The sequence below is a fragment of the Rhagoletis pomonella genome, unplaced genomic scaffold (genome assembly GCF_013731165.1).
Source record: "Rhagoletis pomonella isolate Grant_MI unplaced genomic scaffold, Rhpom_1.0 Rhpom_scaffold_00006, whole genome shotgun sequence".
Taxonomy (NCBI): Eukaryota; Metazoa; Arthropoda; class Insecta; order Diptera; family Tephritidae; genus Rhagoletis; species Rhagoletis pomonella.
Window position 1 is genome coordinate 42,081,897 of NW_023458560.1, and position 12,704 is coordinate 42,094,600.

Here is a 12,704-nt window from a genome sequence, read left to right on the forward strand (position 1 = left end):
AAAATAGTGAGGATGGCAAAAATGACAATAATGCTGCCACATCGTTGCTTGAAGATTGTAAAAATATTGAAATAGGGTATCTAGACAGTTTAAGGGGCTCTAAAACGTAATAACGTTATCGACCCAACCAAAGTTAGCACTTCATTAATGTAATTATTAAGATTTTTGCATTGCAATCGATAGTTCGTCGATTGTTCTTCATTGTTCGTCCATTTTTAACATCAGCTCCTCAGCCAAACATTTATAATTAATTTTTTACATATTACGATTCCTGCATTTAGCCCCTAACGCTACATTTACATAGGACAATTTGAGACAAGACAATTGAGAATATGTATTAGTTGTCAAATTGTTGTATACAGTAGGCGTCCAGAGGGTCAATTCCCGTTCTGCGTTATCGTGAAGTGATAAAAATAACACCTTCACACCGCATTTATTTCGGTGTTAATTTTATACTTTTCACTTCATTTCACGATAACGCAGAACGGGAATTGACCCTCAGACAATTATAAAGACAATACATTTTTCTGCAATAGCCGTTACTGTCGTTTGGCGTGAATTTCAAAATATCCAAACACAAACCACTTTTTTATAATTCTGTGGTTTTTGCGATTTTGTCTGGCCTCTTTTAGTTAAATTAACCAAGACGTGACCGAATTGTCCAATTTACTGTCTTCGAAAAATCAAAGACAGTGACGAAGCCAATGAGAGGAATGTGAATGGATTAGTGAAAAAGTGTGTATGTGTTGCTATTGTCTTAAATTGCCTCTTGTAAACGCCGGGTAGGGTGAAAGAATTTCAATATTTTCATTTGTCAACTGTAATAAATTGTTTATTCGTCGTTTGTTAATCCCTTAAATCTAGCACAAGCCGTCAACAAAATTCATCACTCAACGATTTTCCATTAATCGTTTAAACCATAGTAGGGCCGCAGCACGTCGGATCATTTCCGGCAGTTGCAGCGGATTTTCGGAGCTATTTCAAGAGATTCAGGACTATTTCGGTATTTTTGGAACTATTTCGCAATTGGGATTTTCGATACTACTTTGAGATGTTCGAGACCATTTAGTAGATTGTTGGGACTATATCGGGATTTTTAAAACCACAAAGCTGACCGTTTTATAGCTGGGGCCAATTCACGTTGTAAGAAATGGAGAAGTTAAAATAAAATTTATTTTGAAAATTTTATCATTTCATTTCAAGCGACTCTCGATCATTAAAGGCTTTTCCATAAAAATCTGGCATGTAATTACACGGTATTGATTAGTTTCTACTTAAATATGCCATCTGAAATTGGGCTAAAAATGTACTTTATGTAAAAATATGTGTCCTTAAAGAACCGCCCACACACAACTTTGGCGTTGCATTGGTGTTGGCGTCGCTTCAACAGCTGACTATACATGAATACACGAATTCAAACAGTTCCCAGGATAGTCGAGTCTACGTAACCGTAACGAGCCATATTTATCTGGCCAAGGACTGTTACTGCAGCATCATTCCTCAAACCACTTTGGGCAACGCTAACGACAACACAAAGCAGATATAGTGTCAACTCTCAATTATTCACATGCGTCGTTCGTTGGCTGTAGCAAATAACTAAAATTTTAGTAAAATATAAATATATTTAATTGATTTCTCATATTGAAAACAGTTAAGTAAAATAAAAAATTTATGCATAAAATGTTTTTCCCTAGAGGTAGATTAGCTGATAACAAATGCCTCTTTTGTCCAGTGTATCTAATTGTGCCTGCTTTCAATTTTGTTAATTTGCGTTCGTCGTTGTTTTCATTTTGTTTCAAGTCGATTTTGACTTACACAGCAAAGCACCGATGTTTAATTTTCGTAAATACATACACATATGTTCATATGTGTTACCCAAATCCCGTTGAGCTAATCCCATGTTACACGGTTTTGATCTTTGGCCGACTGCCGTTTTACCACTCGCTTACAATAGAATGCGGCTATTATTATATCGATCGAAGGTATATGGCAGCTCGTTTATTTTTTTGCACATCAGCTGATTGCCAAATATGTGTCAACTTTGACTTTTATTATTGAAAGCAAGGGTATTTTTGCAATTTTCAACCGAGTTTGTGCGAGTGATTCGTAAGTAAATTAAGCGTGTAAAAAACGATATAAAACAAAATAAATTTAATCCCACGCCATCAATATGCGCGAGGTTCCAAAAACGTACGTTTACAACAGTAAACTCCAACAATATCGGCATAATTAATGTTTCTTGCAGGCTCAGCATTGCGGTGACCACACCTGGCAGTTCAGGACCGTCAGGCGCACCATCGTCCACAGGAAGGCAAGCCAGTCTTGAGGATATACACTTGGATCAGTTCCTCAAAACTTCGAACTATGAAGATACTGTAAAACAATTGGATATCTATTATGGAATTGGTAAGCAAATGACTACCCGTGTGTATGTACATACATGACAATTTGAATAAATTTTTAATTGACTGTCCTCTGAATTGGCTGTTGCTAGCGTTATATAATTAGCAAGATAGAAATTTTTATTGACTGCAAGACGATCGCACACAACGCGACAACATGCTGTTGATTGCTTCGAGTTGTCAATTAGTTATTTTTATACACTTGAGAGAAATGCACAGCAGCCTAAAGCTCATCTTATTTTGCCTTGTTTACACGTAGCAGCTCAACAACATTGCTTGCCGATAATTGCGGCGTTGATGCTCGCTTTGTTGTTGTTGCTACACATTTTCGCAAAATAAAATAAATGTTTTCAAATTTAGCTTTTCGTTTTTTCCTTCGCGTTTGTTTACATCGCCAGTTCGCATCGCTAACAGCAGCGCCTTTTATTTGACAAAAATACATTGACCTTTTGTATGAAGCAGCTGCTAGTGATAAGAAATGCACTGCGTTGGTAAATAAACATAAATTTCAGCCACTACTTGTGTGAAATAGAAACAGTACAAAAAATAATTTTTGGCTTTAGTTCGAAGTATATTTTAGCACATTTTGATTTTGCGGCGAAATTCGGTCAAGGAAAGAAATATTCGCTAGCACACTAAAAATATAATTTATTAAACAAATCCTCTAAATTTTAATAACTTGTATTTGCAGTCAAACGGCAATTACTCCGCTTCCAAAGCCCCATAACCGGTCTCTTTCCCATAATGAGTACGGATCATGAGGTGGGCTCTGTGCGGGATAGTGTTTACTGTGCAGCTGCTGTTTGGAGTTTATATCAAGCCTATCGACGCATTGATGATGATCGTGGCAAATCCTATGAACTAGGGCAATCGACAGTGAAATGTATGCGCGGCATACTGGAATGCTGGGTAAAGCAGGCACGCCGCGTAGAAGTCTTCAAGCAGCGGCAATCGAATCAATATGCTTTACATGGTAAATTTCATTTGCACACTGGTGAAGTGATTTACGCCGATGACGCCTACAATCACTTACAAATCGATCTAGTATCGTTGTACATAATTTTCTTGGTGCAAATGATCACATCGGGTTTGCAAATCATTTATACGCAGGTAAATAAGTAAAATTTAAGTTGTGTGTAAGTATGTAATTTTTTTTAATGAAAAATTGTATTTTATATGCAGGATGAAGTAGCCTTTGTGCAAAATTTGGTTTATTATGTTGAACGCGCATATCGCACGCCCGATTTCGGCATGTGGGAACGCGGTTCCAAGTATAACAATGGTACACCAGAAATACATGCTTCGTCTATTGGTAATTTACTGCAATAATAGGTAGAAATTCATGTATGTGATTTACTTTAACTGTTTTCCATTTTATAGGCATGGCCAAATCGGCTTTGGAAGCCATCAATGGTTGCAATCTATTTGGCGAGAAGGGCGCTTCGTGGAGTGTTGTTTATGTTGATATAGATGCGCATAACCGTAACCGCAGCATTTTTGAAACAATGCTACCCAGAGAATCAAGCTCAAAAGTATGCCAATAATAATCGCTTGCCCCTACAGCTGTTATTGACCTTTCGCACTTTACTTTATAGGGCGTTGATTCATCACTATTACTAACATTGTCTTTTCCTGCCTTTGCTTCGCACGAAGAGCGACTTGTTGAGCAAACCAAACATAATGTTATTACACGTCTGCGCGGCAAGCGTGGTTTCAAGCGTTTCAGCCGTGACGGTTTTCTTAGTAAATTGGAAGATAAGGATAGACGGTTAGCATAAAATAAAACTTCGACATACACATATCGCACGGTTTAACAAACCTTTCCTGATTTTAGCTATTACCATATTGGTGAACTCAAAGATTTTGAGGGTCACGAATGCGAGTGGCCGTTATTCTTTATACAAATGATAATTGATGGCGTATTCAAGAGTAATCCAGAGCAAATTGAAGAATATCAAAATGAATTGCGCAATTGTCTACACACTGATGTCAATGGTGATCCGGTGGTCACAATGTATTATGCACCAGATGGTGAGGGCTCCTATGTGCGTTCACCTTCGCAGACGCTCTTCCTTTGGGGTCAATCGATGTTTATTATCGCACAGCTGCTAACTGCTGGGCTATTACATATCAATGAATTAGACCCAATACGTCGTTACCTACCCAGCTACAATCGTCCAAGACGCGCTGGTCGTTATTCAGCATTTCAGGTACGTTTTAAATTCCAAATTGACACAGCTACATAAGTATATTAAATGAAAAGTATTAATCAGATAATTTTTGCTAGGGTACGCTTTTTAGTGAAAAAAAAAATAGCCGTGAATTAAATTAATTCCTTTAAATCCAGAACTTACTGACCACTGATTTATTAAATTTAACAAACAGAATAATTTAAAACTTTTTAATACGTATAGTATATTTTAATAATACAATTGGCTGTTCTATATATTTTTATATGTTTTTGTGATATTCCTTACAATTCCTTTACAATATCCTAAATAACATGTAAAATTGGTTACATAATACACGTACACATGGGCAGGGAAAAGCCTACGATGACAAATATACCGTAAGTGGAACTTTCGAAAATGAACAATTCTAGTTTTTGCGTTTTTTGTTGTAAGAAGTAGTAGCCGTACACTGAATACACACAGCAAGCACTATGCTCGTATAGATTAAATAAAGTTTTTTAAGAATGCAAAATCACTGATTTTCTTTAGCTTACCTCTCCTCAATGCACCATGTGTAAATTACTTGTTGGAACACGTATTTTTTTCACTACGTCTTGTGCTACCTATAAATATCGCATAGGGTCATTCCATTGAATAGAGGTAAACGACATCAATTTAAATATGTCCTAATTATCTCTATTTCAGTAGTAACCTCTTTTTAAAAGGTTCCATTAGCTTGTGGGAAAATATTAAAAAAATTTAAAAATGTTGTAATTTTTGCCTATGAAAACTTTTATTTCATGCATAATTACTTTATACCGGGCACAATGATGTCCCACAAGTCACAACTTTAAATATTTTTTAATATTTCTATGAAGATTATATAAACAATACATCTTCCGTGAAAATTAAGTTTTTTGGCTAAAATTCATCTTTGAGTGCACAAGGGTAAAATAGAGTTCTTTTCAGTGTCCCACTAGTCAAAATCATTTTTTTTGTTAAAGCAATTTTATACATTAGTTATCGTTCTATGTTAAAAAATATCTTTCGCTGTTGTATAAGTTCCGACGACATAGTTAAAATTCACAATTGATCACAGTCTGGAGTAAAATGTCCCACTAGTCACAATGGAATGGCCCCATAAATATTTTTCATATTTGAATGTACTTTTAAGTTTAATATTTAGATACATTTCACTTACATGCGGTGGCAAAGTGCTTTCAAGTATTGCAATTATACTATCCATACCTTTGTAAATATAACTATGAATCCTCTATTCCATTCAAATGCATATCTGTGAAAATCCACTTCTTCCGTCGAAGGAAAAATGCTGTATCTGTATATTTTCAATTTAAACTACGTATTAGATTTACTAATCCTCATAGCAGGATGCTTCCAGTACTATAAATTTCAGTAAAATTTTGCTAGTATTATTAATGGTACCAACAGTCGAAAAATGCAAGTACATATTTATGATTGACTTTCGAAAAAATTAAATTTATTAATCAGTCCCACCTTTTCTCTGCTTAGAAAATCAACACCATGCTTTAACAAATATGCCGCTTCTATCGTTCCCAAGACAATTAGGTCTATGCACCGCAATAACACGGATTTTTCGCGACCAAGGAATGTTGTTTTAGCGATCTAACCCGGTGCTATTCGGTGAGCCCCATTCAGTGTTGTCTGTCTCCGGATTGCAGCAGGGTTGCTCCAAATCCTTGTAATTACGGCGGGCATTCCGCTTAATCCGCATCTACTGCACTTGGTAATGCATAGAGTTCCCGCCGTTAGTATTTTTGGAAGATCAATCTACGAACCTGTCATCACAAAGGTAAAAAAAGCTCGATTGGCAACATACAATGTGATTGGCCGGACGGGATTTACAGGGCAATTCTGGCAACTGTCTTTCAACTCGATAGGCTTTCGTAAGACAATTGTCATTTCTGGCAATTATCTTGAAATCTCTTTCCTGCCTTTTGAAAGGTCTACTAATGAGTAGGTTTTCGCGTTATTCTGTTCGTCTTTTACCCTACTTCTCCACCTTCTACAGATTCTGTTAAAAAAGCTGTGTTAAGACAGAAATATCAGGTGGAGACCGCAAATTTCCACTGTTAAACCATATCTGTCTTGCCGAATTTCTTACCATCGCTGTCTTACCAGCAAATGTCTTTTCGTTGTATGACAACTCAATTTTCATTGTATTGCGTCATTTACATTGGGCACAGGTCGATCTGATTGGCTTGGAACATTTTTGAAAATGAAATGTTAAGACAGCGAGATGCCCATATGAGAAAACGGGACAGAGTTAAAACCGCAACGGGGGGTTAGCAATAAGTTTTCTAAAAATTAATTTAAATAAAAACTATTTTATGTTTAAAACAATAAAAGTTTAAAATTAAAAAAAATATATATATTAAAAATAGATCAAATAAAATAGCTCTAAAATTAAATGAAATTAAAAAAAAAATATATAATAAAATCTAAAATTTAAAAGCAATTAAAATTGAATTTAACAAAAAAAAATGATTAAAGAAAAAATAAAATATGTACATACTTAAGTGCATAAATATTAAAAGAAATAAAAAAAAACATAAATACCAAGTAGTTAAAAAACACATTGTTGTTGGTAATTAAAAAAAAGAAAACAAATAATTAAAAAGAGAAAAAATAAAATGCTTTGCTAAAAATTAAAAGAAAAATAAAATGTTTTTCTTTTTAAAGCAATGAAATCTAAAAACAAAAAGAGAAGTAAATTAAAAAAAAAAATAAAAATAAAAGTAGAAAGAATTAGAGCTCCTAAAAATTAAAACGAAATTTTGAAAAATATTTTCCGCTTAAAACAATAAAATCTGATAATTAAAAAAAGGAAAAAAATTAAATAGTTCCTAAACTTAAATAAATATTTTTGTTTTTAAAAACAAAATTCAAAAATTTGATTAAAAAAATAAAGTCCAAGAGAAGAAAAAGTAAAAAAAGTTTCTAAAAACTAACTGAAACTAAAAAAATATATAATTTTTTTAACAATAAGCCCTAACAACTAAAAGAAAATTAAGTTAAAAAAGAAAAAAAAAATCAAATTAATAGAAAGAAAAAAAATTCCGCTGACCGAGGATGCGAACCTCGGATAACTCGAGCTTTTCTCACTCGAGCTTTTCACCATTAAAGCTAGCAGGGAGCCTTTTTTCAAGACTTTCGTGCCAGAATCAATTCAATTCAATTCAATTTCAATTGTTTTACAAAAGACTTCCAACTATCTTAGCCATAATTGTTCCAGAATTGGCCTGTTAAACTATGACCAGTAGAAAACAGTGAACGAAGCTTCAGGCCTGTTAGAATGCCGCAATTAGTACAGCCACGGGATGCCCCACGATTTCGCCTTAATACATAGGCCCCAATGATTTCCGTCAGGGAGTATACCATCATGCTTAGCAAGCTGTTCCTTTTGACATGCTACTCTAGGGACCCCTGCTGCGTCAAGAGCCTTTTCATGGATCTTAAAGGTCGTACGACATTCGCTGAACCAGGAATACTATAGACAAGCAATACCTTCGTCAACAAGGAGCGTGAACTGTCACGACAGATCCGCGTTACTTTGGTACAACCACAATCCCGTTGTAACTGCTTGTTTCCTAAGCATAACCTAAGATGAGATTGGCGACAACACTTATTGGGCTCACCGATTTATGCATTGTTTATACATAGTAGTAAGGTGCTACAACAACAACATTGCCCTTTCTGAATTATAATTTAAGATTTTAATGCCATTCTTTTTAGCGCAAAATTACAATTTACGCTGGTCTTAATTTCATTACCAAACGAGCCCGTTCATTTGCAATTAATTTCGCTTTGGAAATTCATTTTTAAACTTTGAACTGTTGAAGTAGTAAAACGAAACCGTTTTTAAGTCAAAGCAATTCCACTCCCAAAAAGGGATTCATACGGTTAATTGACTTAAGTAGAAATGTATGCACATTAGGGTGGTTCTTAAAAAATCTCCTTGTCATGAGGCACACCTTTATTTTGTTGTACGTACAAAATAAAGACATCCACGAAAATTTCAAAATTGAAAAAAAAAATGTTAGGGGTCACTATCAGGGTTTGAAAAAATATACTTTTTTAAATCGCAAAAATTCAACAAAAGTTTGACTTTGACCAGCTATTTAGCGAGTTTACAAAATTATATAAATAAGTTTCAATAAAATGCCAAATTTATCAGATTTCAAGTCATCATTTTTTAGAACCCGTGCGTTATTTTTTATTAAAAATGTTTCAAACTATGGTAGCGACCCCTAAAAAGTTTCTTAAAATTTTTAAATTTTGTACGCAGAGCAAAATAAATGGTGCCCCATAAAAATTTAGATGTTGATATATTAAGTGCCATCCTAGTGTACATATGTATGTATGGGTGCCTCAAAAATTTATAAATTAAAGCTTCTCAAAGCTAATGCTTTTCCACACCAATACCCACTCATCAGTGTATGTATGTAAGTACATATTTTGGTCACTTTTACAAAATTATTTCTAGTCTTTCTTGGTGCTTTTGTGAAATGTCTCTAGCCGAAATGGTGTACATAAATTAACAAAAATTCGAAAAAACAGCTTTACGCTACTAATTTCACAGGATATGTAAAATAAAAACAACTAAACATTATACACAAAACAACAAAATTTTATATGCAACCTTACGCTAACGCATTTAGTTTTAACTGCTTACATATAATTTTTTATCTACAAAACTTTGTTTTTTTTTTTACTTTTTCATTCCCACCTTAGGCCAAACCGGGCACTGTAAGTAACAAAATCAAAAATAACGACCAGGTTTTTATTGGGTCCTTGCGTGGCTTTGACTTTTGTTTGTACATGTTTTGTTTTCTAAAAAAAATGTTGTGTTTTATTTTTGTTTTTTTAGTTAACACAAATGGTTGCAAAAAATTTCATAACTATTAAAAAAGCAAACACACGCATACAAACATCCCAGTAGATAATTTCAGGAGTTAAAAGCCCTTCTGAAAGGCCTTCCTGAGAGTCAAGAGGCCCACTCCACTCTAGATTCTTTTCTCCTTTCTGTTTTGTATGGAGTGGCACAAATTGAAGGGCTTCTTCTTTCGCTACCCATGGAGGGCCTTCCAGAAGGGCTTTTATAGGACATACTTCAGAAGGACTTTTGGGGGAGTTCTTTTAAAGTTGCTTCTTTAATTTATAAAAATCATGCATCTTTGAAGTATTTTTGCTTGCGGTTTATGTGTATCAAACATGTGTTATTGCAGCTTAAAATGTGTATTGAAATTCATTTGTAATGCCAAATAATATAAATTTATGCATTCGCGTAACATGTAAATGGATAAGCCCTTATAGAAGGCATGCAAGGAAGCACTTTTTTCAGTCCTTCTTGGGTAGGCCTCTCAGAATGGCTTTACTAAAGAAGAAGGCCTACCTAAATTATCTTCTGGGATGGATTGAAAATAAACATCGCATATACATACATATGTGAGAAATCCCTACATAAACACCAGGTGTATCTAACTGGCGTGCATTTACACCCAAATAGTTTAGTCGTTTAGCTATGAAATAAACTAACCATAAATTCTATGTACTATCACTTTAGAAATTCAACATTTAACAACCTTGATTTTTGCATCCCTTACTAACCAATAAAAAATAAAATTCATGCGCGACTAGAGGCTACGTGTACCGGCAATTGTGGATGGCCAGGAGGTAATGTGCGTGCTCCATTGCATTGATACTACTTTGTAAATACATACAGACATGCTTTATAATAATTATTTAGTTGCCTCACATTACTTGCTTTAAATACATACATATGTATGTATGTTTTTTAATACACTTAACATAAGTATATACATACATAGCATTTTTAGGGGATCCGTACGATAAGTCGAAATTAAAAATGTCGAAACAGAAATGTCGAAATTTAAAAATTTTTTAAATCTCGAATAATGCTTTACCGAAACGGGAAATGTCGAAATCGACTACTGTAGAAATGAAAAAGGTCGAAAAAATGCAAAATGTCGAAAAAACTTCGAAAAAGATGAATGTTTGAAAAAAATAAAAATTAAGTGTTCTGAGCAGCTTTTCAAATGTTCTAGAGTTCCTGAGAAGGAAAAAGAAAGTTCTACAAAATTACGCCGAAAAAACATTTTTTTTCGAAAAAAAAGGAAAAGGTTAAATTTTTGAAAAAAACAAAAATTATTTATGTGTTTGTTTCTTAACCTATACCTAATGTTTCAGTTTGAATATTGTAAGTTCCCTTACATTTTAAGTTCTTTTAAATATGTTAGTTTTTTCAATATAGTAAGAATTTTGAAATGTTAGTTTACGTTCGTTAATACCAAGGGAATTGATTAAGTTATCCCTTTAGTTATCAAACTATTAAATATTATCTTTTACCCACTTTAAATATTCGAAATGTCAAGATTTCAAAAAAACCGTCTGTAGATTAAAAAAAAAACGGTGGTAACCGGTTTGAAAAACCCGAGTCAATTACCCTACTGCCGACACTTCTTTTTCATGTCAAAATCCCATTGGCATATTTCATTTAGCTTCAACAGAATAAATATATAGAATTTAAACTTTTTTTAGATTGTATTTTAATATAGCATTTTAGGTAGAATTCTACCCAAAGACCGACGAACGATTAACTTGTTTTTGAAATTTTCGAAATAAAGCTTTCTTAAATCTCACTCGTTTGACACACATATTATAATATTTTATTCGACGTGTTATTTAAATTTATTTTAATTTTTTGAAAAGATGGCAACCCTGTAAAAATATTTCTACAATAAAGCATTTTGCTTATCTCGTTTGATACCCACATTAAAATATTTCGTTTAAACTTTTTAATAGAATTTATTTTAACTTTTTAAATAGATAGCAACCATCTTAAAGTATATTTAGTTATCAATTAATTGACTTCTACTTTTTTAACAGGTGGCAACCCTCTTAAAAAATACTTACGAAATATATAGTTTCTGAGCCGCTTTCGTTTGACACCCATATTGCTGAAATATTTTGTTTAACTTGTTAATAAATCGATTTTAACTTTTGAAAGCGGTGGCAACTCTCTTAAAACAATATTTTATTCGTTAAGCCAGGATATAAACTGTCTGTATTCCAAATTTTATTGAAAGCAACAAACATACTTAACTGAAGGAGCAACAAACATACTTACTCACAAACTTTCACATTTATAATATTAGTACATAGGGTTAGTGGAATTTAACTTAAATAAATCAACCTGTTGAAATTCGCGCGAATTTTACACATCATTCATTACATTATTTCGATATAATTTTTCAACATTTTTCTTTTCGACAATTTTTTCTCGACGTTCTTGATTTTTTAACTATTTTTTTCTACATTTTTTTCGGTGTTTTTTAGTTTCGACATTTTAAATTTCGACATATCGTACCAGACCTTTGAACAGGAGCAAAATGAGAACAAGGGTTCGGGAACTTTTCCGTAAAGATCAAAATGCGAACAAAACTCTCCGGAACTTTCTCAAGAAGAACAGATTAGGAACGAAACTTTCGGGAACGCTTTCAATGGGAACAAAATGAATTCGAAAGTATCGAGAACGTTTTCAAGGAGGATCAAATAAGGACAAAAGTCTGGGAACATTCCGATAGCGAACAAAAGTTTTGAGAACTGAACTCTAGCAATAAGAGGGGCATCTACGTGTTTGTATGAAAAATCGTTTTAGTGAAAACTATGATTGTTATTTCTAAAGCAGGTATCACACGATTGGTACATTTGTACATTTTCATAGTTACAGAGTGGTGTTGGTTGGAACTTTGTTATTGAGTTGAACTCATTATTTCAAGACAACACCACTCTGTCACTGCCAAATCTGTACAAATCTGTACAAATGTACAAATCGTGTGATCTCTGCTTTAACTGAAATTATTTTAACTTCCATAGCGTTATCATCTATGGCATAATTTTTTATTTTCTTTGCAAGAAAAGTTCGTGTCTTACGTCTTTCGTTGACTTAATTTGCATAGTTATCTTTCAATTCTTTTTTGATTAGTTAAGTTAGATAAAAATCTGGTTCTCAATTCCATTCTTCGCGAATAGTTCAGAGAAGATTTGTTCCCGTTTCGTTATCTGTCAG

At 33.5% G+C, this 12,704-nt stretch overlaps 1 protein-coding gene across 2 annotated transcripts; it reads left to right on the top strand.

Moving 5' to 3' along the window:
• Positions 1-2,045: 2,045 nt before the first annotated feature.
• LOC118740763 (probable phosphorylase b kinase regulatory subunit beta) lies at positions 2,046-10,377 on the top strand. 2 transcript variants are annotated; one of them, XM_036472423.1, is made up of 8 exons: positions 2,046-2,190; positions 2,246-2,406; positions 3,094-3,512; positions 3,585-3,714; positions 3,783-3,934; positions 3,998-4,170; positions 4,237-4,612; positions 10,179-10,377. In XM_036472423.1, the coding sequence occupies exons 1-8, from the start codon at positions 2,171-2,173 to the stop codon at positions 10,191-10,193; spliced, it is 1,446 nt and encodes a 481-aa protein (XP_036328316.1). In that variant the 5' UTR covers positions 2,046-2,170; the 3' UTR covers positions 10,194-10,377. The 2 variants fall into 2 exon arrangements, with proteins under 2 accessions (XP_036328316.1, XP_036328315.1); XM_036472422.1 differs by lacking the exon at positions 10,179-10,377 and having other exon boundaries at positions 4,237-4,648.
• Positions 10,378-12,704: the final 2,327 nt, after the last annotated feature.

Excerpts from the sequence above, each read along its gene's own strand:
- LOC118740763 (XM_036472422.1), top strand. The coding sequence starts at position 2,171 with ATGCGCGAGGTTCCAAAAAC. Across the intron at positions 2,191-2,245 it reads ATGCGCGAGGTTCCAAAAAC|GCTCAGCATTGCGGTGACCA; the intron begins GTACGTTTACAA and ends TGTTTCTTGCAG. Across the intron at positions 3,513-3,584 it reads TGCAAATCATTTATACGCAG|GATGAAGTAGCCTTTGTGCA; the intron begins GTAAATAAGTAA and ends TTTTATATGCAG.